Source organism: Anomaloglossus baeobatrachus, chromosome 8 (assembly GCF_048569485.1).
Source record: "Anomaloglossus baeobatrachus isolate aAnoBae1 chromosome 8, aAnoBae1.hap1, whole genome shotgun sequence".
NCBI classification, from domain to species: Eukaryota; Metazoa; Chordata; class Amphibia; order Anura; family Aromobatidae; genus Anomaloglossus; species Anomaloglossus baeobatrachus.
This window is the reverse complement of record NC_134360.1, coordinates 210,292,084-210,319,835: the sequence shown is the minus strand read 5'-3', so window position 1 is coordinate 210,319,835 and position 27,752 is coordinate 210,292,084. Positions and strand designations below refer to the sequence as shown.

General features: G+C 49.5%; 1 protein-coding gene across 1 annotated transcript in view; it reads right to left on the bottom strand.

Annotated features, from left to right (window-relative positions):
• TNN (tenascin N) overlaps positions 1-27,752 on the bottom strand; it is a 96,976-nt gene that overhangs the window by 31,096 nt on the left and 38,128 nt on the right. The window contains exons 7-8 of the mRNA XM_075320146.1: positions 16,065-16,154; positions 1,398-1,661 (exon numbers count right to left, since the gene is read on the bottom strand). Coding sequence (XP_075176261.1) covers positions 1,398-1,661; positions 16,065-16,154 — 354 coding nt within the window. The remainder of the gene's footprint in view (positions 1-1,397; positions 1,662-16,064; positions 16,155-27,752) is intronic.

The following is a 27,752-nucleotide window of genomic DNA, read 5'->3' as shown; positions in this document are numbered from 1 at the left end:
CTAAGAAAAAATGCATGTCCTTCTAGAAGTGAAGGATAGCTCACTATGCGTTATACTGGTGTACACACAGTGTCGGTGTGGGTGCGCTATGATCGCTGGCTCCTGTCTGCAGCCGCAACACACTATAAGGATACACCCAGAAGTGTAGTGAGGAAGCAGCTTCAGAGAAGAACCAGTGATTAAAATGTATCCACATTGACAATGGGCTCCTCCAGTGTCAGTGCGCATGTGAAGGAATGCGGACTGAGTTCAGGCAGACGTCGCAGTGGGTAAGCGAGCACTGTCAAGCAAGGAACAGGGAAACTGCTCAATTTGAAATCTGATGTCACACAGAGATTTTTACAATCTTCGCCGACTGTCATGGTGGCGACGGCAGGTCTGTTCAGATTACAAATTCTGACACTCCGCCCAATAACTTCTCTGGTGTCTGTGATCAACGCAGGCAAACTCGGGCGTCGATCTGCAGAGTGGTAATTCATAGGCAGGCTAGCAAGAGTTAATGTCTACTAGTCTGTTTGTTAGTCTCCTTTTGATCACATGTTGTGGGGAAGTCAATCAAATCTGCTCAGCTCCTATATATGCTGGCTACATCCTTCCACCTATGCAAGCTATAGTTTACCTTAGCTGGTCTAGTGAGGTATTGTGATCCAGACTATCTGGTGGTTATTATACTTGTTGCTGAGTGCAGTTGTGGAGTTAACCCTTGTTGCCTTTTTGTTGATACCTTCCTGCTCTTGCTTTACTTATAAGTCTCTCATTGTCTATTCCTGTGTGTGCAGAGTGGAGTTTTGGTTTTCCCTTTTCTGACTTTATCTGTTTCGTATCACACTCCTGTCCTGTCCTCTTCTGGTGGGAGGGGGGTATCAGAGTAGTACTGGTCAGGAGCATAGCTGGAACGGGACTCAGGCATCGCCACCATCAGGAGTAACCTGAATTTAGGGATAGCCTAGGGTCCCCTAGTGTGAAGGACATTATAGGTTCTCCTGTCCCCCAGTATCCTAACAGTTATCTGGAATGACATCTGGAGGGCATTACAGGGCACTGAGCATTTGGCCATAGCAAGGGTGCATTAAAGCTCCCTCATTTGCATTTGAGATACAACTCAATTTCTCCGTTGCTAAAACACTAAAATGATTACTGCTGGCATGATTTTATAGGGTCTATGTCCCCTATATAAATGTTTAAGTAGTGTAATTTGCATTTTGGGGGTGATAGACTCACTTTATGAATGTCTTATGGGGGCATCACCTAGATATGAAGAGGCCATTCCATATGTCTAAAAATAATTAAAGTAATTCTAGAAAGTAATGGCTCAGGGACGTAGGTTTAATTAAAAAGCTGCATTACTCCCAATCGTATAGTAAGCTTCAGCCATTTTACAATATGTCTAATCTCACCTGTTGTGGCGGTAACGGTGGCTCGCTTGCTCCTCTTGTTTCCTCTTTCTGCCCATATGTTGAATATGTACTCCATTCCGGGGGTGAGTCCGGTCAGGAAAGTGTTGGTCTTCTCCTTGCCCACAGCCATCTCTTCACTGTGTCCATCAGGAGATGCATATGTTAATATATAGCGATCTATTTGAGCTCGGGCGGCCTGCCAGGATAAGCTGGCGGTGTCTTCACCCACGTCTGTGACCACCAGGTTTTTAGGACCATCAATTCCTACAGATAATAGCCAAGTGTTACTCTCTTCAGTCATAAACTACAATATTCATTGGATATTCTGATCACAAACACCATTCTGGTCTCCCGCTGCGTTGAGCACAGATCAGTGCGGCTTTTTTTTCTGCTCATAAATGTGTTTCTAAATATTAATTCACTGAATTTTTTTTTATACCTTTTGCATCACATCAGCCTTTATACAGTTGAAACCAGAAGTTTACATACACTATCTAAAACGTCTCATCTTCACGTTTTTCTCACTCTGACAAGAAATCAGAATAAAACCTTTCCCGTTTTAGGTAACTTAGGAACCAAAATCTAATATATGAAGATGAGTGTGTGTGTGTGTGTGTGTGTGTGTGTGTGTGTGTGTGTGTGCGTGTGTGTGTATGTCCGCTAAAGGAATCCGCACCGTCGCATTTGCAATCACGAAATTTTCCACAGACACCCCATGTATCTCAGAAAACATCATAGACTATGTTTTTAGTGGAAAATTTAACCCCACGCATTACAGTTATTCGCCAAAAAACCTACTTACATTAAAGTCAATGAAGCGGGGGAGCTACAGGTCATTAATAGGAGCTGTGATTGGTTGCTATAGGCAAAGAAGGATGTTCTTAGCATAAGAAGCTTATGTGTGAGGTAATATGATATTGGTCTCTACAGAGACACACAGAGACACACAGAAAAAAAACAGACAGACACACAGAGACACACACAAAGAGATACACAAACAGAGACACACAGACAGAGATAGAGACATACAGATACACACAGAGAGACATACACACACAGAGAGACACACACAGAGATACACACAGTGAGACACGCACAGAGATACAGAGACTGATATAGAGACAGAGAGAGATGCACAGAGACACACACAGAGACACACAGAGACAGAGACACACAGAGACAGACACAAACAGAGACAGACAGAAACACACAAAGACAGACACACAGAGACAGACACACAAAGACACCAACACAGACAGAGACCCACAGAGACTGACACACAGAGACTGAGACACAGAGACAGAGATACACACACAAAGACACACAGACAGAGAGAGAGAGGCAGACAAAGACAGACAGAGAGGGAGACAGACAGACAGTTACTATCCTGGGCAAAGCCGGATACTACAACTAGTCATTTATATTTGCCAAATGCCAGAATAATGAGAGAGAGAATGTTTTAAGGCATTTTTATTCTGTAAGTCAAAAGTTTACATACACTTAGAGTACTATACCTTTAAACAATATAGGACAGCCCATATGATGATGTTATGATGTTATGGGGACACATTTTACCAATGAAATGAGAATTTTGATGATGAAAGATCAGTGAAGGAGGAGAAAGAAAAGGACTTCTCCAATAATATATATTACAAAGTTTTTTATTTTCATGTGTACTATTGATTTATAGCGGAAAAATACTTCAAGCTGGAGATTATCACTAGAGGGCTCATAAACCTGCTGCCAGGTAGTTCTCTATATTCATGAGCTCTGTATAAATCTGTACGGGCACAGCGCTCCTTCGCCAAGGAGACTCCGTGTACAGGTGTGACTTCAGGTGGAGTGTGCAACACTTACTGGTTTCTTCAGGCTGGTGTCCATTACCCCACTGCCGGTCATCGTCGTAGATGAAATAGTAACCCATGCAACAAAAGACTTCACTTGGAAACCAAAATTGTTCTGTTTATTCTTCACACCATTATACAGTAGATACAGCCTTATGCCTCACTGTTCTGATTCTACTGTTTCTGCGGTAATCTTTCTTGACCAGTCCCCCACAATCTTGGAACTCATCCTCAAGCGGCCGGGTCTGTGTCTCTCTTTCCCCTTTTCCTTACACCTTCGTCCTCTTCTGGGCCCAGACAGCTTCTCTGGGCCCCAACGACTCTCTAAGCCCACTCCTGACCTCATAAGGTTACCTCAAGGTTCCCTGACTGGCCCTGACACTGTGGCCATGTCTTCTCTTACTCAGACCCTATCCAGAACTGGCACCCCATGAGGCCCGCACTACCAATCACTCACTTGCCACCTGTCACTCCTCCTCTACCTCAACTTTACGCTGTCCTGTTGGATACCTAATCTACTGCTTCTCCAGCCTGCCCACTAGGTGGCGCCCGCTGGTAAACAACCCTGGCTCTGTTAGATCGGAAACCTACACTCCACGAGCAGCATTTACATGTTAACACACATTTGTACAGATGAACAAGGCACCTTCAGGTATCTGTAAATTGCACCCAAGGATGAACCACACTTGTGCAAGTCTACAATTCTCTTCTTGAGATCTTGGATGATTTCTTTTGACTTCCCCATGATGCTACACAAAGAAGCTGTCATGCTGTACAAAGGCTAGTAAGACGTAGTACAGCGTAATCCCCACTAGGTGGCAGCAGAGTAGTGAAGGAAAGACAAAGAAACACTGTAACGGAAAGGCAGCTGAAGTGCAGCAGAGTAACTTCAGCAGGCAGTTAACAGGCGAACCACCAGGGGGCAATAGAGTAATCAAGCAGTCAGGGTCTAGCTAGGAAAGTCGAGTCACTGCAAAGGGAGGATCAATATCAAAGTCAGAAAACAGAAGCGAGTCGGAAGTCGGGAGATCAGGTATGCAGAGGTAAACACAAACAACAGACAGGAGCAGGAAGTCAGGGACCGGGACAGGCAGACGAACGTTGGACGGTCAAAGTCAGAACACAGTAGCAGGGAGGCAGGACAGATCGGGAACACTCACGAGAACCAGTATACACGCTGCAAGGCAAAAATATCACTGGCACTGAGCCAGAGGTAGAGAGGCAATATATAGCGTCCTGGGATCCAGAACGAGGCAAGGGACGTTAACCCCTGACATGACCAGGTCAGAGCTGGGAGTAACCAGCAGCAGGGAAAAGCCAGCCTTGATCTTGACAGAAGCAGTGTGTTTCAGGTGTGTATTAAAATACATCCACAGGTGTGTCTCTTAGTAACTCAGATGTTGCCAATAAACCTATTAGAAGCTTCCAAAGACATGACATCATCATGTGGGTGTACCCATATTGTTTAAAAGCATAGTACTCTTCGTGTATGTAAACTTCTCAATTTACAGAAAGTAATAAAATGCCTTAAAACATTCTCTCTCTCTCATATTCTGGCATTTGGCAAATATAAATAATTTTGGTTCCTAATTGACCTAAGAGGTTTATTCTGATTTCCTGTCAGTTAGTGAGAAAATTATGCAGATGTGTCTTTGTAAGCCTCTGTCACACGTCCGTGAAAATCACGCACGTTTTTCACGGACGTGTCAAAGCTGCGTATTGCCTTCCGTGTGCCGGACACTTGTGTTCTCCATGTGTTATCCGTGATAGCACACGGAAAACGGGACCTTTCTGCTCACCTGTCCCTGGCGCTGCTGTCCGTGGTGCTGATCTTCGGTCTCCGGTCCTGCCGACTCCCCGCTGCTGCTGCTTCCGGCCGCAGTGGAGTGAATATGCAATGATCATAATGAGCGGCGGTCGGAAGCAAGTGACAGCAGCGGCAGAGACAGCAGCACTGGAGAAGGTGAGTATAGACTTTTATTTTTTTAGAAACACGTGTGTTTTCTCCGGTGCGTGTCACACGGATCACCTCCGTGTGGTCCGTGTGCGGGCCGTGTGACTCCCGTGATGCCGGAGAAAAACGGACATGTCTACGTGTGGAGCACACGGGCACACGTATGCTCCACACGTACACACGGTCCATAGCAAAACACGCACGTGTGCGCAGACCCATTGATTTTAATGGGTCTACGTGTGCCCGTGTCTCCGGCACGTGAGGAAACGGCCCAAACACGTACCGGAGACATGGACGTGTGAAGAAGGCCTTAGATTGTATATGTAAACTTCGGATTTCAACTGTATGTGTCATTGCGTCAGTTGAAGAATACGAGGGTGGATACGAGACTAATTCTAACCCAATGGGCACATTTCTGCACTACTGCATTACTACCACTGCACAATAATACCACGTTATAAAGAGCAGGGAAGTGGGGGAAGGAGTGAGCAACACTCAGAACACAATTACCATTCTCAATGTTCCTTTTCCCATGTGGACCCTGCAAATGGAAGTAAATCTGCTTTCTCTTCACTCTTCAAATATCCGTTTCTCGACAATAGAAGACAATGAGCAGTTGTCACAGGAGGTGACAGATCCCAATTCCATGCTCACACCGGCATTACGCGCCGCTCTGCAGCTTCCTGCTTATTATAATCTACTTGTTTTATTATGCACCAGTTTTCTTAATTAAATTAATCAAAGCAAGTATATTTACACGGCTGCCCGAAGTACATAAAAAAAAAATAATTAGGATTGTTTAGCACCATGGAGAAGTCTCTCTGTGCTGAGGATAAACGATTGCCTCGCAGACAGGGTTAAAAGATTCATAATTCAAGGATTTATAGATTGAGGTTGATGCCAGAGATGGGAAACACAAATAATGAAACGGTGCAAGCCTGCAGAATAAGCGATATTTATCTGAATGATGTACAAGGCGGCCCGCTGCTGATATATACGCTACGATACCCACGAGTACTTGTGTGCCCTGAGATAGATATTGCAAATAAGGCATTTTCATGTGGGTAAATAGTACTGTTTAATGAAGAATCACCGAGAAGCCGGAAATCACAGCCCTCAACAGACCCCTTCTAAATTTACATGATGGGAGATAAAAATAAATGTATGTCCGCGAAGCGGCTGCACAATAATTTTTACGTCAAGGGCTGTAAATGCCATAGTTAACATCTTCCGGTACGCTTATGTAATATTCATCGGTGACAATTGCTCACAGAGTGTGTGACAGCTCGTAATATACATATCCATCCAGCGAGTATACTGATTAGACCTGCGAACGGGTCCAGGAACGACCATCAGTGACGAGAATCATTGCATGACGAGATAGTTTGATCAAGTGATTGAATAAACCTAGTGATAGTGCAAATAAATCATTCACAAAGTCAGAAAATGACTTAATAATGACCGGACATGAGCCGTGCTGGGTACACCCAAGTTTCCGCATGTGTAGCATTGGGAGAAATGTTGCAGAGGTGCTTACATTTCAAGAAGGTAAATTATCATTTGCGAGACAATATCATTACTGCTGTCATTGCTAAATGAAAGCCCCTTCCCCCACCCCCACCCAAGGTAAAACCATAAAATGCAAAGACATTACTCATCCCATAGCAAAGTGCAATGTTCTTAGGGCACTGGATACATAGCACCTGATAGAGGTCCCGCAACGTCATAACAAGTGTAATATCTAACCAGGGGGAGCTGAACCCCTTAATGAAATATACTAGCAGGGGAGCTGGAACTCCTGAAAGACGAAGAGTGGTGATGAATCCTAGGTCTCACTTGCTGCACCTGTGGATCTGTCAGGGATAGTCATGCAAGCCGAAGTCAAAGCCAGGAGATCACGCACTACTAGGGAGGAGGTAAAGTCAGAGTCAAAGAAGAGCCAGAGGTCAGAAGCCATGAGGTATTATCAGGGACCGGAGATGAGCTAAACCGGAGTCAGTAACAAGCCAAGGTCAGGAGCCAGGACAGCAGGTAGTAGTCGGGGAACACAGAGATGAAACAACAGAGAGGGGACGGGAGAGGAAGGATGAGAGTCAGTGAGGACAGACGCAGTAGGGAGGACAGATGCAGTAAGGAAGACGGAAGTCAGGGAGGACGGATGAAGTAGGGAGAACGGGAGTCAGGGAGGATGGATGCAGTAGGGAGGACAGGAGTCAGGGAGGTCAGACAAGGTAGGCGCGCAGGATCAGGCTAACTTACAGGAACCAGAGAACTCACTGCAGAGCAGGACTATAACTGGCGCCGACCCGATGGAATTGGCACCATGATAAGGTGACATGATCCCGGAAACAAGGCACGGAGGGATAAACTCCTCCAACCGGAAACGCTCCGGAAAACACCAACCGCCAAGCCAGGCACCAATGACAGCTCTGCAACAGCAGAATTAAACATGAAACGTGATATCAAGTAATAGTTATAGAATGTTAGTCATATTTGTAATCAGAAAGAGACCTAGCAGTGATTAAATCAGGTTGTGTCACCATTTTCCAAGATCTGTAACATTTTCATTTTTCGCTCAATGTAGCTGGGTGATGGCTGTTTTTTGCATGGTGAGCTGGCGCTTTGTTGGTATGATTTTAAAATACATGTGAAATTTAATAACTTCTCATTGCATTCCTTTTTTTGCAGTGTTATGATGAAAAAATAGAATTCTGTTATTTTTAATTTTTGCTCTTTACATCATTTATCGATTGGTTAATGTAATATTTTGAAAGATCAGATTTTTTTAATCAAAGAGATACCACATACATTAATTTTATATTTTCTTATTTACTTTACAGAAGGTGAAAGAAGGACATTGGCATTGTTCTAAATTTCCTCGGTTCCATTTGCGCATAGCTTCCGATGCAAGAGTGTGGCGCCCTGAACAAGCCTGGGGCCACAGGTAACAACACACACACACCCCCACCCCCAGCAGTTCACAGCAGTCATTCCCAGCGAGACCTGATTTCTTCCCTCGGGTTCAGACAGACACACCAGGTGGGCGGAGTCAGGCAGCCGAGGAGTCTAGCTGGCCTGAGGCAAAAACCAGCTCAGACAAGTCCAGGCAGAGGAAGAAAGAGGAGGTCTGCAGAGAGGCAGACGCAGACTGGGGCCTAGGTTGGAGCCTAGGTCCCTCGTGTAGCCAGTGAGGCAGACGGTGGTGGCCGTCTGCAGGAGCCGGGAAGACAGTCTTGGTGGAACCGTAGGTAGCCGGGGTTGGGCGGTGGCCCATCGGTACCGAACCGGGGAGCCAGCTGGAAACCGGAGCGCAGGATGAGCGTACATGAAGGGGCAGGAAAGGACTTACACTACTAAACTGGGTCAGGGGAAAACCACCGCGCAGCCGTCAGTGGGCCCCGTCCATCTAGCCGTGTGTTTTACCAAGAACTTTGCATTCGTCATTGGCTGAGTGAGTACCACCGTGCCGTGCCGCACCGCGCTGCCCCCGCGACCCTGCACCTCACCAGGCCCCGTAACACGCCTGCTACACACCCCTCCCTCACCGGGCCCTGAGACAACCAAACCCCCTACCCACGGAGGGGAAAACAACAACTGCGCTGCTCCCTGTTATCGCTCTCGGGATCCCCGTCCGGGGCAGCGGTGGTGTCACAACCTCACTACAACCGTGGGTGGCGTCACGGACAATCAATCCCCAAAACCATTCCCCTTTTCACTCACGGGCGAGGAGCACCGCTCGAGTCCCCGGATCCGGCCCACCGCTCGAGCCACCGAGCAGCGAGCAAGCAAAGCAGTAGCCGTGCCGGACCCGAGCAGTGGATGAGCGCAGCGCCCTCCCCGCCCGCAACAAGAGCATTAGAAGTGATATGCTAATGATGCGCTGCTGCGAGCATTAGCCGAAGATCGTGCAACTGTGATCCAATCTTGTGATTGTATCACAGCTGCAGAGGAGGGGGGAGCACTTTCTCCCTTTTCTTTGCGGCCTGTCTCTGCGTACATCGCACTGCACTTGAATGACATGACAGTGCAGTGTGATGTTTCATATGTGCCCATAGAATTTTATGGGTATGTGTGAGCTGAGAATCGCTGCCAAATGCAGCATGCGGTGAGAAATCAATTGCAGGTGGACACTTTCCCATAGTTTTGCACTGGTGCGAATGCAAACCGATGTTTTATCGGAGTGCACTCGTCTGTGCAAAACACAAGTGGAACCAAGGCCATACTGTGTGTCTTCAGGCACAGGAGGAGGTGACGTTGGATAGGAAATAGAACTGGAGTGACAGAAGCTTCAGATCTCCAAATAGCTCTTCAGCCTTTTTTTGCATATCAATTAAAAACGCTATACCATATTTGCCAACAGTCTTAAATTTGGCAAATCTAGCTGAAATTTTCAACAAATATAAACATATCTCATTCCAAAAAAGGTAGGGTTTTTACAAAAGTAATCATTCTTGCCCAGGTTGGAGGTTCTTTGAGATGAGAGTTAAACATTCCAGCATTTTACCAACTGGAGAGGTTGGTGTGTTTTATTATTATGTTAATAGACTCCAATTTGTCCCTGGAATAGTTATAGGACTGTAATGAATGTAAAAATGCAGATTTGATGTGATATCCGTATAAATTTGGTCTGAGCGATGCATGACATATTCTGCATGATAACATTAATGTATGCTGTGTATATTTAAATATACGGTAATTGAGATCTGCAGTTTTCCCTTCATTAGTGGTTAATGAATAATTCTCATGCTTTCTCTTGTTTCGCCTGTCAGCACTTTTTAAGTGTAGGATGGCCATCACTAATTGCACGGTTTGTATTATATTCATCAGAAAAAGAAGTCTCATTGCTGGATGGTAGTCATTAGAGTGCCTAAAATCCCATCTAACCACATTTATGACAAACATTCCTAATAGGTGGGGATTGCACTGCTAGAACTGGGAGAAAATTAGCTCTTCAAATCATTACTTTAGGTTTCCTAACTCTCAAATCTTACAATGATCGGCTCTGCACATGTGCAGTGAACTCACAGTCCAATACCCTTACTAATTTTCATGTTCCTCTTCCAATGGGCATGATTCACCCCTGCTCATCTTTCTGATATGGAAACAATAGTTGAGCAGCCACTAGGGGGTACCAACATTTATCCTGCATTGACTGCACTGATATCTATGAGAGGATACAGAACTGCCATCAAATGAATGGTTGGTAGACGTACAGGACTGCATTGCAGGATGCACATTGCCTTCAGGTTATGTAACCCTTATAGTGTTGTCATGTTCCTCCTCCAGCATGTGTTTCTCCTACTCCTGATGTGAAAAGTACAATTGAGCAGCCTCTTGGGGATACTTATTATATTCAGTTGACTGCACTGATATCTATGATAGGTTACAGAAGTTCTATCAAATGAATGGTTGGTAGCCGTGCATGACGCATATTGACTTCAGGTTGTGTATCCCTTATAGTATTGCCATGTCTCTCCTCTAGCAAGTATGCTTTATGTTTTCTTCTCATTTTGATATGAAAGCTACAAGTGAGTAGCCCCTAGGGTGTATTCACAATTATGTTCAATTGACTGTGTGTCGCCCTGGGCAAGCCAGGGGACACGAGTAACAACACCGCCACACCCCACACTCCAGGTAGGCACACCTGCTAACCAGAAATCCTTGTTGCCCTGCTCCAGGAGTCTGTTGATGCACACCAGGGGGTGGGCCAGGCGGTTGGCTCCGCCCACCGAGGAGCTCACAACTCTGGAGGCAGGAAGAAACCAGGCAGATAGCCCCGGGCAGGGGAAGAGTGAAGTCTAGCTGAGGGCTAGAGTAAACAACAAAGTGAAAGTGAAGGGAGTAAAGGAGGAAAGCAAGCAAGGTGACAGCGCAGAGAGTGTGCAAAGCCTGAGAGCCCAGCTGTGTGTAGGGCTAGAACAGCAAGGTCAGCGAAGGCGGTGACTGTTTGGAGGGGGACCGTTTGGAAGTTCCTGGAAGGACCCCGTTGGCTGTGTGCCCGGTGGTCTGGAGCAGTGTTCCGAAGGACAGTCAGCACCAGGGCAGGGGCCTCTCGGACCCCGGCAAGGCTAAGAGTCGCCAAATTTGCCAAATCCGTCAGTGACGGGGACGCAGATCCCCCAGCAACCAAGTCCCGATTGACGGCAACAGCCCGACCATTACCGGGGAGACACCGCCACCGCCAAGGCACCAGTTTCCCCAGGGCCAGCGCCTGCGGGCAAAGTGTAGAGCTCCTCCGGCCCAGATTGCAGTCGGGGAGCGGGTAACCGGAGGGAATCCACTGCTACCATCAGACAACATAGGTGCAAGGAAGAGAAACGTCACCGTCACCTATCGGGAGTGCAGGTGCAGCCGTCTGTGGGACCGTCCTACCAGCCGTTGGTTTACCGTACAAACTGTGTCCGTGTGTCAGGCTGAGTGAGTACCATAGTGCCGCAAGGCACAGCGCTGCCCCCGCGCCCCTGCGCCCTCCAGGCCCTACACTTCACATCTCATCACCGGGCCCCGGGATCACCAACCCCTACCCACGGAGGGGCAACACAACACCTGGCTGCTCCGCATCACCATCCCCGGGACCCCCACACTGAGCAGCGGTGGTGCAATCACCACAACCGTGGGTGGCGTCACGAACTATAACAATCCCCACACCCAACAAACACCCCCTTTCACTCACGGGCGAGGAGTGTCGCTCGAGACACCCCGGGATCCGGCCCACCGCTCGAGCCACCAAGGAGCAGCTGCCGGACCCGAGCAGAAGGGGTGAGCGCGGTGTGCTGACACCCTCCTCCCCGCCCGCGACGACTTGGCATCACGAACAGGATCTTACCGCTCTGCCGTTGGGTAGAGGTGCGCCTTGTTACCGCCGGAGGCATCCGGCAGAAAAATTTCAGAAGCCGCCATCTTTGGCGCGAAAAGTTCCCGCTCGAGCGTCTTCTCGAGCAGTAGAAGCGCGAAGGCCAAAACCCCGCCCCGAGAGAGGAGGGGCCGGAAAGAGCTAAGGGGGACGAAATGGCGGCTGGCCGCATGTAAGCGCGGCTATGGAAGCAGGGATGCCAGGACCCTGCGGCCATTTACTGGTTCCTGGAAGAGGCCGCTGCTAAAGATGCTGAGTCCGACCAACAACACCGTGGTCCCCGCGCCCGGCATGGTGGCGTGGGTGGAAGTCCGGACCGTCCAGCTAAGCAGCCGTCTGCAGATCCACAGGCAGCTCCTCCTGGAGGAGCGGGAGGCCGACATGGTGGAAGTGGTGGCTGCTATGTGGAGATGCGAGGTGGAGGAAGATTTGGAGGAACGGGTAAGAGACCCACGTCCCTGTATTCCCGAGGGATCGGCCGCTGCGGCTGAGGGGCCCGGCCTACACCCGTTCACCCTGCTGCCTCTACCGCTACCCGCGTTAGCTGCTGCTGCCCCGCCACTAGGCCCGCTACCACCACCACCGGTAGCGGTACCCTGCCAATCCGCCCCGGCGGACCGACCTGCAGCAGAAGCTCATGACCACCCTGAACAGCTTCTATGGAAGAAGCCAAAGGCTGAGCCCGTCAGCAAAGATGCACCGGAGGCACGGCGGGGATGCAGCTGCCAGGAGGCAGAGCAGGCCATGTCACAGCGGGGTCCCTCATTACTGAAGGTGCCGGTCGTAGCCGACACGGAGGGACTCTGGCTGGGCCCGTCCCTCGCACACGCTGAACCGGAGCAAAAAGAAAGTGCTCCCGGCTGGGAGCGACGGCAACAGCAGCTGCGCAGGGAGATCGATGCCCGAGAGGGGTGTAGAGCGGATGTGCATGCCCGCATGAATATGGAAGAAGATCGCCTGCAGCGAGCTACCATTGGGGTCCAGAGCGGTGCACCATGTGAGGGTGGCACTAGAGCCCCACGAGTGAGAATGGACTGTTAAGCCGCAAAAGGCAGCGGAGCACCGTTGCACAGTCCCCGTTGGGACCACCATTGTGTTTGTTTGAAAGTTTGAAATGATGAAAATGAAAATGACCGAGTACTTCACCTGATTCACCGTGTGATTTGCAACCGGCTGGAGCCGGCACCGTTGTCCCCGTGGGGACCGTTTAAGTTTATTTGCATGGGAACTATCCATGGACAAGCCCGTGAACTTGCAGGGCACCACAGACGTTAAGTGGCTTGTAAATATGTTGGGTACCGTTACCGTTTCCGCAATGCCGCCTCCGGAGAGGCAGGTTGGAGGGAGGGCCCTTAGCAGAGCAGGGCAGGGCCCAGCCACCAAAGGAACCGGTGGCCACCCTCTGGAGGGGAAGGACAGATCCCGCTCGGGTGACTTGTGCTGGACTGTGGGTCAAGGGGTGCTGCCTGGGTTTTAGGGGCAGCATCAGGGCCAGGTTGCTTGGGTGGGAGAGAGCGGAAACCGTGACCGTACACCGTTGCAACGTTTAAGAAAATGTGCCTCCCGTTTGGGAAGAGTTTTTGATTAAAAATGTTATTGATGTTTGATTAACCCTTGTTATCCCCTTTTACAGAAAAATAAAACCGGTGTAGGACGGCAGCCCGCGGACGGTCTGCATTTTGCTAAGGGGGAATGTGTCGCCCTGGGCAAGCCAGGGGACACGAGTAACAACACCGCCACACCCCACACTCCAGGTAGGCACACCTGCTAACCAGAAATCCTTGTTGCCCTGCTCCAGGAGTCTGTTGATGCACACCAGGGGGTGGGCCAGGCGGTTGGCTCCGCCCACCGAGGAGCTCACAACTCTGGAGGCAGGAAGAAACCAGGCAGATAGCCCCGGGCAGGGGAAGAGTGAAGTCTAGCTGAGGGCTAGAGTAAACAACAAAGTGAAAGTGAAGGGAGTAAAGGAGGAAAGCAAGCAAGGTGACAGCGCAGAGAGTGTGCAAAGCCTGAGAGCCCAGCTGTGTGTAGGGCTAGAACATGCAAGGTCAGCGACGGCGGTGACTGTTTGGAGGGGGACCGTTTGGAAGTTCCTGGAAGGACCCCGTTGGCTGTGTGCCCGGTGGTCTGGAGCAGTGTTCCGAAGGACAGTCAGCACCAGGGCAGGGACCTCTCGGACCCCGGCAAGGCTAGGAGTCGCCAAATTTGCCAAATCCGTCAGTGACGGGGACGCAGATCCCCCAGCAACCAAGTCCCGATTGACGGCAACAGCCCGACCATTACCGGGGAGACACCGCCACCGCCAAGGCACCAGTTTCCCCAGGGCCAGCGCCTGCGGGCAAAGTGTAGAGCTCCTCCGGCCCAGATTGCAGTCGGGGAGCGGGTAACCGGAGGGAATCCACCGCTACCATCAGACAACATAGGTGCAAGGAAGAGAAACGTCACCGTCACCTATCGGGAGTGCAGGTGCAGCCGTCTGTGGGACCGTCCTACCAGCCGTTGGTTTACCGTACAAACTGTGTCCGTGTGTCAGGCTGAGTGAGTACCATAGTGCCGCAAGGCACAGCGCTGCCCCCGCGCCCCTGCGCCCTCCAGGCCCTACACTTCACATTTCATCACCGGGCCCCGGGATCACCAACCCCTACCCACGGAGGGGCAACACAACACCTGGCTGCTCCGCATCACCATCCCCGGGACCCCCACACTGAGCAGCGGTGGTGCAATCACCACAACCGTGGGTGGCGTCACGAACTATAACAATCCCCACACCCAACAAACACCCCCTTTCACTCACGGGCGAGGAGTGTCGCTCGAGACACCCCGGGATCCGGCCCACCGCTCGAGCCACCAAGGAGCAGCTGCCGGACCCGAGCAGAAGGGGTGAGCGCGGTGTGCTGACACCCTCCTCCCCGCCCGCGACAACTGCACTGATATCACTGAGAGGTTACAGAACTGCCATCAGTTGAATGGTGGGGAAAAGCAAAGAACTGCATTGTGAGATGTATATTGCCTTCAGGATTGGCAACCCTGATATTTAGTTAGTACTTTCATGTCACACCTCCAGCGTCAAAGCTTCACCTCTTTTCTTTCTGATACGGAGGCTACAATTGAGCTGCCCCTTGGTAGTCTGCCCATGTCTACCCTGCATTGACTGCACTGATATCTATGAGAAGATACAGAACTTCCACCAAATGAATGGTTGGTACACGTACAGGACTGCATTGGGGAACATATATTGCCTTCAGGTTGTATATGTCTTATAGTATTGTCATGTCCATCCTCCAATGTGTATGTTTACATTTTTTCCTGATATGAAAGGTATAAGTGAGGAGCCCCTAGGGGGTACTGACAACTAATTTCAATTGACTGCACTGATATCTATGAGAGGTTACAGAACTGCCATCAATTGAATGGTTGGGAGAAATTCAGAACTGCATTATAGGACATACATTGTTTCAGGTTTGGCAACACTAGTGAGTTAATACTTTTATGTCACTTCTCTAGCATCAATAGTTCACCTCTTTTTTCTGATATGGAGGCTACAGTTGAACTGCTCATTGGTAGTCTACCCATGTTTATCCTGCATTGACTGCACTGATATCTATGAGAGGATACAGATCTGCCATCAAATGAATAATTGGGAGACATACAGAACATTTCAGGAAGCGTGACAAACATTTTGAGAATCCAAGCCTGACTATATTGCTGCGAAATGGACTAAGCAAGCAGGCAAACCCCTACTTTTCAGTAGGGATTTGCCACTGCAGAATTCCCAGTTGCTTTCACAAAATTTTATAGAAAAAAACCCTGCTACATATAGACTTAATGGATGGTGGTGTGTGGTCATGACTCCTTCGTTAATAGTATGTGCACTTCTACTTGTGGGCAGCAGGGGCTAAGGTGCCGATGTCCTCATAATGAAGTGTCTCTCTGTTAGTTTTTCCCAAGTCCCAGTTATACTTTCTCCGATACGACACACTGTACATACATTGCCCACAATAGATTTACCATCATACCTGTTATGCCGACTACAGATGAGGCTTTTCCTTCCCGTCCTCCTCTCACAGACTGGACGTTGATATCATACGTAGTAGTTGGCTTTAGGCCTGAGGAATGAAAAAGTAAATAATCATATTTAATTTGTATAATAACAATAGCAATTTCTAAAATATAACGCACATTATCTGGCTGTACAATACAGGCTGCGGTACGTCGTCACAAGCCACCTCCGCCTGACACATGCGCAGGGTGCAGATGAAGCTGCGGCCAGCAGAGGTGGACTGATTGCGCATGCGCCAGACGCCACAAAAGAGATGTCAATCAACCCAGAAAGAGCATGTTTAGGGACCAATCAGTGTTTTACTCTCCAGAAAAGAAGGGCTATCCCCATATGTTAAAGGGGTTGTCCAGTTGGATTAATTTATAACCTATCCACAGGACAGGTGAAAACTAATAGATCAGTGGGGTCTGACTGTTGGAACCCCCACCGATCGCCAGAATCAGACACTTTTATCCCTGTTAGAAAGGCATAGCAGTGCCCATGCTCGATCGCCGCTTTATTAATTCCTTATGGGGCTACCGGAGAAAGCGGCAGTGGAGAATGCGCACTGCCACTCCATACTAAAAGGGATTAAAGTGGCCCACTCTTGCCATCATGGAGGTTTCAGCAGTCAGACCCGCCACTAATTCAAAAAAATTATAACTCACCTTGTGCACAGATGATAACTTGTTTCATGACTTAGGAACGTCTGACTGACGGCCCTAACTTGCCGTTCTGACCCAAACCAGTTATCCACCTTTCACCACTTTTCCACTAAAATAAGACACAGACTGCGTGACATTGGATGTAAAGGCCACAGCAGCCTCGTTTATTAACACCAAAATAATCAATAACATTTTATTCATCAATATAGTAAATAACTCCATAAGCATAACCACCAGCAAAGGAGGGGGGGTAAGTGAAGAGTCCCTTTGTCCATGATTGCAACACCAGCTCCACTATGTGCCCTCAGCCGCACCACACCGACTCGAGGACACCCAGCCGAGTGTTGCTCCACCATGTGCCCTCAGCCGCACCAAACCGGCTCGAGGACACCCAGCACATTAACATGCCCTGCTGTGACCCAGCACAGCAGGGTCCCACGTTAACATGTCCCGTTGTGACCGAGCACAGCAGGGACCCACCAACCATACCATTGCACACCAGGGGTAACCCGCTCCTGCACTGGGTTCCCCCCCGCTCTTTGTGCAATCCACCGACTTCAAATACCCCCCTCCTTTCCGCCGACTGCTGCGACAAGGTCGATCCTCCTCGTCTCTCCATGACGATCGCCAGGAATCCAAAATAGGGCGGGTGGGCGGGACAATTCAAGACGTCTTCCAGGTAGTGAATGACCTCCCACCTCCTAATCTAGCCCTGTATATACTCCCCTACCCTAGCAACCCCCAGACCAATTACATGGCCCCACAGCCCTATAACTCCACCTCCCACTTTTCCCGCACAAAATACCCTGCACCTTAACCCCTTGCTAACCCTCAGGCCTAGCATCCCTCCTCAGTCATGTTGCCCTCCCTTGAGCCCTTTCAGGGCAGGCGTCCGGGCTTTTCTTGACTTAGGAACGTCTGACTGACGGCCCGAACTTGCCGTTCTGACCCAAACCAGTTATCCACCTTTCACCACTTTTCCACTAAAATAAGACACAGACTGCGTGACATTGGATGTAAAGGCCACAGCAGCCTCGTTTATTAACACCAAAATAATCAATAACATTTTATTCATCAATATAGTAAATAACTCCATAAGCATAACCACCAGCAAAGGAGGGGGGGTAAGTGAAGAGTCCCTTTGTCCATGATTGCAACACCAGCTCCACCATGTGCCCTCAGCCGCACCACACCGACTCGAGGACACCCAGCCGAGTGTTGCTCCACCATGTGCCCTCAGCCGCACCACACCGGCTCGAGGACACCCAGCACATTAACATGCCCTGCTGTGACCCAGCACAGCAGGGTCCCACGTTAACATGTCCCGTTGTGACCGAGCACAGCAGGGACCCACCAACCATACCATTGCACACCAGGGGTAACCCGCTCCTGCACTGGGTTCCCCCCCGCTCTTTGTGCAAACCACCGACTTCAAATACCCCCCTCCTTTCAGCCACAGCGAGCACGTATGACACCTTGTACGTGCGAGCCCCACCACCAAAACCCGACCCGAGCCGACTCCTCGGGTCGAGCAACCAATACTGCGGGACCAATGTCAATCGAGCAAAATGACCCCCCAATAGACCTTACGATGCCAACCTGCACCAAACCACCAATACAACAAGGTCAGCCGACCCAAGACCTGCAACTAGCCGACCACATCGTCCGATCCTATTTACCGCCTGCGCGACCAGTCCCCAACGAGCCACCAGAGCCGCCGCACCCATCTCCACGGAATAGGGGGCAAGCTTGGCCTCGTTGAGATAGCCACACTGCAGGCGCCGCTGAAATTTACACATCCACTGATAATTAAACAAAGCCAACCATTATTGGTGTACCAGTACAACAAGGGCAGCCGCCCCAAGACCAGCAACTAGCCAACCACGCTGTCCGATCCTATGCACCGCCTGCGCGACCAGTCCCCAACGAGCCACCTGAGCCGCCGCCCCCATCTCCAAGGAATAAGGGGGCAGGCTCGGCCTCGTTGAGACAGCAACACTGCAGGCGCCTCCAAAAATTACATATCAGCTGGTAATTAAGCAAAGCCAACCCTTATAGTAGGAAACAAAACAACCTCCCCTGTTTCCCCAACCTCTGGCAGATCCTAAGACATACCAAATAATAAACCGCTAGACAGTCATGCCCCTGCGAACAACAACACGAGCACGCCACCCAGGCAGGAAGAAATGGCCCAGGGCAATCAAGCCCGATGTCACGGATCAAGCACCCCGGATGCCCCCCCAGCGACCACGTCTCCTCCACCCACGTGCGGTACCAAAACGCTGCTGTTCCCGTAAACTGTGTATTATCACTCCGATCCTGGAATTACCACCCAGTCCAATAGCCAAAACCATTCCACCCCAAAGACACAACAACACGGGACCAAAGACAGTCAGGCCGACCACCGGCCTGAAGAAAAGACCTTAACTATATCCCACTGTGTAACCATACTCCCACCACCAGATGATTTCCCTAACTAAGTCAGAATACACCCTTCTGACCACCGCATAATGCTCAAAGCCCCGTAAAAGGGGGGCACATGAGCACAGTTAAAAATTGGTATCTCCGTGCGCTTTGAACCTGGAAGCACAACCCTACCGCTGCCACCCTCTCACCAAAAACCAACTGCACACCACGCCCAATCCCCGCTAAACTGCAGACTCAATACAACTCACAAAATGAGAGAACAGAAACTCCCACTCGACCCATAATCCCGGGAAACTCAAACACCATATTTCTCCGAAATTGCAGACACCATAAGCCGGGGCCAACCATCAACGTTGCACCCACGAGTGTCTGGTGCCTGTCCGCCATTCAGCCCTAAAGCGCCGCAAAACAACCCCCAAACGGGGCACCGCCCCAAACGTCCTTAAACCATAAGAGCCATTGCATACCGCACTGGCTACCCCAGCCATCCAGCCCGACATTGCGGGAGCTGATGGCATAGTTGCGACCTACTCACACACTACTTCAAATACCTCACCCGCAACTGCGCCGCACCACTGTGTACCAGTGATACCTGCCGGTCCCGACCAATACGTAAGACCAAAGGAACCGCCCGGCAATGTACAGCCGGGAGGGGCTGCACCACCGCGTGACAGCCAGCGAAACCCACAACAGGCCCCACGGTCTGTCCACATAATCAACAAATGGAGCAACACCCGCCAGCAGCACTACCTGGCTGGAAACTCCCACAAGTCGCCAATAGGAGGCCCCCCCCGACACCAATAAGCCACACACTGGATCACCCAACGCAAATGTCACTTATTCCTCGCACCGACAGATTACCCGAGCCCCCCACACGGGGGGCACCAGGAAGAAACACACCAAGACGAACCATATACCCATAAGGCAAAACCAAGTCAGCTGTACCCAAAAGAAACACCCCAAACCCATCGTAAACGAGAACCACCCACTCTTATTATAAACTCCTGTGGAGCTACTATCAACCGCCATGACGGATGCCGCCCAATACGGACTGCCAACGTTAAGCCGGCAACCCTACTAAGAACCGCATACCAATCCGCGCGTATAAAACTTGTTAAAACTGCCCCTGTGCAGACACTGCCGGCAGACTCCCGTAATCTCCCCATGAACCCCCAAACGGCACGTGAACCCACGAATTCAAGAAGCCAAACTGGACCACAAAACAGTAGCACGATATACCCGGGAACCTGATAATGGCCCGTAATTGTACCTCAAACATAGGGCCCCACCTATACGAACCACACACATCGATTTATCACACACATTCTAACTCTGCAAATACACCCTGGGCATGAAGAAACAGCTTAACAAGGCCAGGTTGTCCCAGAACCAGAAAATAAGCACTCAACCATCCAGAATATTGGATAATCCCCCAACTATGGGACCGAACCCGAACCATAGACCACAATAACCGGACATTGCGCAACCATAAAGCATCCAGCTCCACACAATATATGTACAAAAGATATCGGAAACAAACACTGAAAACCCAATTACAGGCAAGGGCAACAAAATCGTGACTTTTTTTTTTTTTTTATTTATCGCCTATTACTCCTGTCAATAGACGGCTAACCTGGGCACCGCATACAGGTGACTGGTCAATTTCAAGACCCCCAGAAAGGTGTCGTCCACCGCCGCCAGGAAGGACAGATATCCAAAACTGCTGTCCCAATCATCTCGACCTTAACATCTGGCCGCAACAAAACATGCCGCGCCCCAGTGGACCAGCAAAATACCCCCAGTACTCACACAACACCAGTTGGAGAACCGGGCTAGCCCGATGCCATAAAACTTAAAACACCCCTCTTAAAACGCAACCACCTTCCCCTTCACCTCTCAAATAGCACACACCCCATTCAACGCTCCAGAGTAAGACGCCGAATGCAAATGCGCCCCCGCATACCGGGCCACCATGTCAGTGGACTACCATCGAACTCTTAACACATATGAACCGCGATAATCCTCTAGCTAAAAGACCCCCATGACCATTACAGAAACCATGGAATTGCCGTGACCATGGCTATCCACAACCCCTTTGCAAGTATTCGTATCCCTGCCTCAATCACCACCCCACCGCCGACTTCCACCTGAATCAGTCACAAACCACCTGGAAATCACCCAATCATACAACAACACCCAGAGAATGCAAGCGCTATTACGCCATCCAGAAGAAACAAAGTCGTCACCTATAGATAGACACCCTAGCATAGCAAGGCACCCGAGACCACGTAGCAACCACTCACACACAAAATTCAACGCCGTACTCAAGGCCCCCAACCTCCTGCCGAAACCCGCTGACAAACAAACTACCGCCCTAATGCACCCAAAATCATACCTATCGACACCCTTACCACCCACCATAATTCAAGCATTAATACAAGGTTTTAAGTGAGCCGTAACTTACTAGGCTGACTCCATGGGATCCCACGGAACAGCCGTCACATGTCCTCCGCGTCGAGCACCGCCATCTTCTCCACGGGTGAACGCAGGTTGCAGCCCTCCAGGGCCGCAACGCAACCGGCCGGACTGGCCGGCCAGCCGGGGACGCTTGTCAAGTAGTCACCGGCTCGGAGCCACAACTTAGGGGGGGGGTGGTGCGCTCCAGCCGCACATCCGCCAGCTGGAACCCGTGCTGCCACCCAGCCGCTGACCAGACCCTACGCAGCTGCGCAGGCCGCACTCCTGGCATATGCAGACGATCGCATGACAAGCCCAGCTCTGGGTCAGCCCTGTCGTTTGCTGACCCCCCGAGCCAGCGCCAGACGTGCCGCCACTGCCTGCTGGACCCCGTTCAGGCTGTTCCACCTAGATCCCCGGCAGTAGTAGACGACCAAGATGCCAGGGGCATGTGACTGCGCCGCCAGACCCCGCACCGCGCCATGGGTCACGTGGCCGCGCCGCCCAGGTATCACGCTGACCCCCGCGCCGTACCAATCTGAGGCTGTCAGGGCCAGTGATGTCACTTACCACTGCCCGCACCGCTGCTGGACGGTCGTCTGGGTCTGCGAAATCCTCCCCGCATCTTGCTCTGCCGCAGCCGCCGATCGCTGCAGGATTCCTCGCCGACACTTCCGGGTCAGCTGACACCAGCGCCGAAGCACGTGACCGCATCGCCAGACCACGTGACCGCGTCGGGTCACGTGGCCGCGACGCGCGCGTCACCAGTGCGCGCCGCAACCCGGAAGTGGAGGAGAGGCCGGTCACGTCACACCGCCCCGCTGCCGACATCTGATGCAGGTCACCGCGACATCTTCACTCCTGGGACCGCAAGTGACCGCGCCGCCGGCCCACGTAACCGCGCCGCCCGCCCACGTGTCACCGCCGCCCCACATGACATCGCCGACCCACGTGACACCACCGACCCACGTGACCGCAGCGGGTCAGGCGAGCGCGGCGGGTCAGGCGAGCGCGGTGGGGCAGGTGAGCTCGGCGGGGCAGGTGAGCGCGGCGGGCCACGCAGCCGCGACGCGCGCATCACACTGCGCCCCGCGAACCGGAATTGGAGGGGAGGCCGGCCATGTCACTCACCGCCCCGCTGCCTTGATGCCCGTGGCCCGACTTCTGGCCCAGGCCCCGCTGTGTCCCGTTTCTTCGATCTGCCGCCGCTGCCGTGGGTCTTCCGCTGGGGCTCCTTCTCCGCCGTCGGGTCCTCGGCGGCGTCTCCAGGCTGAGGCGCTAAGGAAACCGCAGTCTTCACTGCCGCTTCGGAGGCAGAGGGGTCCCCATCTGCAGCGCCGCCGACTTCGCCGGGCCATCGCTGCAGCTGCTCCTCCTCCTCTTCATCTGTACCCCAAAGCCCTCGATCTTCAGGATCCAAGCGATTCAGCAACAATTCAAGACGTCTTCCAGGTAGTGAATGACCTCCCACCTCCTAATCTAGCCCTGTATATACTCCCCTACCCTAGCAACCCCCTGACCAATTACATGGCCCCACAGCCCTATAACTCCACCTCCCACTTTTCCCGCACAAAATACCCTGCACCTTAACCCCTTGCTAACCCTCAGGCCTAGCATCCCTCCTCAGTCATGTTGCCCTCCCTTGAGCCCTTTCAGGGCAGGCGTCCGGGCTTTTCTTTCAGACGGCCCTTTTAGGTTCCCATACAGTACAATACAGGGGCAGTGGTTTAGAAGCACACAATATAGAGACATATTGTCTTTAAGGCTGCAATTTCCATTTCATTACGTTGTCATATGTGTTCAGAATTCTTGTTTCCTAAAGGATTTGGCACCAAGAACCTTTCCCCTAGGTACCATGTGATAAATACTATCAAGGGTTCATCCTCACATTCTTCACTATTGAATGATCAAAGTGAGCAGCAGGTTTAATGGAGCAATTGAGTTCAAATCCATTGCTTACCAAATATCTCCTTCCAAATTTAGTTATTGTGAAGGTCCTAGAGGTGGAAAACGCTAGAATTTCCTACAAATTTGTGGCAAAACCCTCTTTAAAGGGAACCTTTCACCAGATTTGGTGACTATAAGCTGCTTCCATTACCACTGAGCTCTTATATACAGCATTCCAGAATGCTGTATATAAGACTCTTATTGACTGTCAGATAACTACCAGACTCTTATTTAAGCCTCGTATTGACTGGCAGGTTGACTTATAATAAGAGCCTAGGCCGTGTTGTATAATGTAAAAAACACTTTTATAATACTCACCTAGAGGAGGGGAGTGGGGGGGGGCGATCTGGTCTGATGGGTGTTGCTGCTCTCCGGTCTGACGCCTCCTCTCTCCGGTCTGGCGACTCATCTCTGCTGCGATCTCCGTCCTCCTTCTACCCAGCACAGCGTGGATGACATGTCTACATCATCCACACAGGCCGACAGTGCGGTTCTGCGCAGGCAAACTTTGATCTTCCCTGCTGAGGGCAGATCAAAGTATTGTAATGCACAGGCACGAGGAAAGGTTAAAGACCATTTGCGTATACGCACTACAATACTTTGATCTGCCCTGAGTAGGGAAAATCAAAGTGCACCTGCACAGGACCTTAATGGCAGCTGGTGTGCATGACGTAGGATGCATCATGCACACGGACCTCAGAAAAAAGTTGGACTGCTTTCGCCAAAGAGAGGAAGTGCTGGACCGGAGAGAGGAGGCGCTGGACTGAAGAGCAGCGACACCCATCGGACCGGACCGCCCCTTAGGTGAGTATTATAAAAGTGTATTTTACATTCTACACAATGGTGTAGGCTCTTATATACAGTATTCTGGAATGCTGTATATAAGAGCTCACTGGTAGTGGCTGCAGCTCATAGTCGTCAAATCTGGTGACAGGTTCCCTTTAAGGAGTTTATAAACATATAATTTAGGGGTTTAGGTAACAGTGGTGGGCTAATTGTTCTGCAAGTTGGATGAGCCATCATGTCCTGTTTTTGCACAACTTAGATGATGAAACCAAGCGTTGCACCATCTCTTGACTCTCCAGTGAAGAAGATTACTTGTGATTGTCCTTTAGGCCTCGGTTCCACTTTCGCATAGCTTCCGATTCGAGAGCATCAGAAGCAATATGCTAACGACCCTCTGCTGTGTCAGCCGAGAGTCATGCGACTGTGATCCAATCTTGCGATCGGATCACAGCTGCGGAGAAGAGGGAGGGAGCCCTTTCTCCCCATCTCCTCCGCTGCCTGTCTCTAATCATCATACTGCGGTCGGATGGCATGTGAGTGCAGTGTGATGTTTCACACGCTCCCATAGACTTGTATGGGGGTGCATAGCCGAGAATCGCTGCCAATTAATTTCTCAGGCCGGTATGGCATGAGAAATCAACCGCAGATGGACACTGCCCCATAGTTTTGCACTGGTGCGAGTGCAATCCAATGTTTTTTTCGGATTGCGCTCATCCCTGCAAATGCAAGTGGAACCGAGGCCTTATGCTGAGTGTCTGAGTATCTAACGCTATGGCATTATAATTCGACTATTGTCTCCATAAACATTTACGTTCAATGACATCTAAGGACTCATTAAGTCGTATCGGGAGATACTATTGGAACTTCCTTAAGTTATCTTTAGCTAATGCATCCCTTTAAATCAGATTCTATAAATCCCATTTTATGATGGTTTATGATATAATATTATAAAACAATGTTCTCCTAGATACAAAACCAACTAGGAATATAAATTATATCTTTAATATAATATCTCTTTTTCTACCAGTCACATACACCAGGGTGCAGTTTTATATTTTCATTGAAAAATTGACCGCAGAAAAATACAACTAATTTCTATTGTGTTCAGTAAATTTGTTTTAGGAATATCATATCTTACAAGAACAAATCTTTGATGCATAACCTAATTTATACTTATCTAAGCAGAATTTCGTATTCTCCAGGCCTATCTTACTAAGCTTGTGTTTATCTACAGTTTCCAAATACATTTTTTTTTACCGTTTCATCAGATTGGAAAAATTGTACATTTTACATTTGTATAGTATAACTCAGTAATGTGCAGGGAAGATATTTTCTTATTCTGTCCTAAAAAAATAAAGACTAAATTCTTAAAGGGATGAAAGAAAGTTTTGAGAAGTGTTTTGGTTTTTTTTTTCTGATTGGTCATTTTCATAATTAGTCGAATATGTGGATAGAAAACTACAGCTGTATATGTAGTATGGAGAAGAGTTCACCACTGACATTTCAATGTGTCCTACTTTCTAACAGGCCTTGAGAACATATATAAACCCTTTCTGAATCACGAAAGGCCCCTTGCTTGTTTACCCCCTTTCTTTCTTTGTTTGTCCCCCATATCAGTCAACGCTGCATCACCCATAGAGAGGTGTCAACTGGTAAAAAGTGTAACGGTACTTGGAAAAAATACTTTTAAAGCTTCATAGAAACAAGTCAGAAGTTTTGATCAGTGGGGTCCAGGTGCTAAGACCCCTTATTACTAATATCAAAGGGCAGAATTGCCGTTTTCTTCAGGTAGACCAGTGAATTAAAGATGGGCTTATAGGAAGAGGGTTTGCCGAAGGTCTGGAGCAAGCGTTGTATGTCCGAGCTCCTTACTAACCCTCTGAAAGAGCTACTTTGGATTACTTAACAGTGGTTTTGTGCTCAAAACATCCAGGATCATGGCTAAAGCTTTTTTAAGAAGAGGATTTACTGCAAATAAGAAGAAACAGACTTTAAAAGATCCTCCTGAGAAGCCTTGGATTGCCGCAAGCTCTTGCTCTTGTAGTAGAGCTATCGCCATTCTTCAAAGAAAATCACTGTTCCTCCTCAACCTTCTAAAGTTAAGAAGACTCCGAAACAAGGTCTCAAAGGAATACCCAACCCAAGTCTAGGTGACTATAATCTGGAGAACCGAGTGTCAAAGGGAAAACCCTGCTAGGAACGCAAGATTGAGGCAGCCGCAGACTGTATGCCGGCCAGTGACATACCGCCAGCAGTATTCAACAATGTTAATACTCTTGTCACAACATAGCGGAGGACAAGGGAGACTTCTCCCTTTCTAATACCGAGGGCTTCCCTACCTCATGAGGTGGAGACCATGAGTGCTGAGGTCCGGGTGTCAATCACAGACAGGACGCCAACAGCAAGTTTCTGCGCCGAAGCTTATGCTGCGGATAGGCAGGGGCTCTTGCAGCTTGAGGAAGGCCTCCCCACCTCAATCTAAAAAGCAAAGGGTTTGGACATTTTTCCCCTGGGGAACATAAATGCTGTTTAAGCATCTCTCAAAGCATGACCTATGGAGTATAACGCTGATGTCACTATTTTAAAGGAGCAGAGACGAGGAGAAAGTACTAATCTCATGAAAAAGTTTTCCAAGGGTCATATTAAAAGAACTGTCACTAATAAAATAGAGAAATACCCCACTGTGGCTCCTAATGGAAGGTTTAAAGAACTATGTGATGGAGTAAGGTTGAACTAGATGGACCTAGATCTTTTTTCAACCTATGTAACTATGGTGGAGATGAGTATACAAGGGAAGTGCCTTTGTCATCTAATGAGAGATCGGAAACTCCTATTATGAAGGTCGAATCTAAGTTTTCTGCATATGAGGACATTAATGCTGTTAGCCCACTTGATGAGGATTACAACTACAATAAATTAGCTCAGGATATACAATGGAAAAGAGAACACTTCCATTGACTCAATTCACCAAGATTATGAGGATCTTTACCTACAAGGTTACTTCTTGGCCAAAGCTGTTACACGGAGTTTTGCACAAAAGTTGATGACTGTCATGGCGGCATCAGGCTCTCATTACAGAGTCTGACACTCTGTTTGATGGTTTCTCTGATGTTTTTCATCAACTCAAGCAGAACCAGGCATTACTGGTGTTGCACAAGATTCATAATGTGCTTCACAAATCGCTGTTAAAAAAAATTGTGAGTTTGGCATCCCCTCTTCCTGTACCTTCACCTACAATCTTTAGTAGATGGGTCATTAGCTTTTTTGACTTATTTGATCCCATGTTGTAAGGAAGCCAATCACTTCTGCCCCTCTCATTTTTAGGCTGGAGGGAATCTTCTACCTTAGCCAACTATAGTTTATGCTGTGTTGGTCTGTCACTT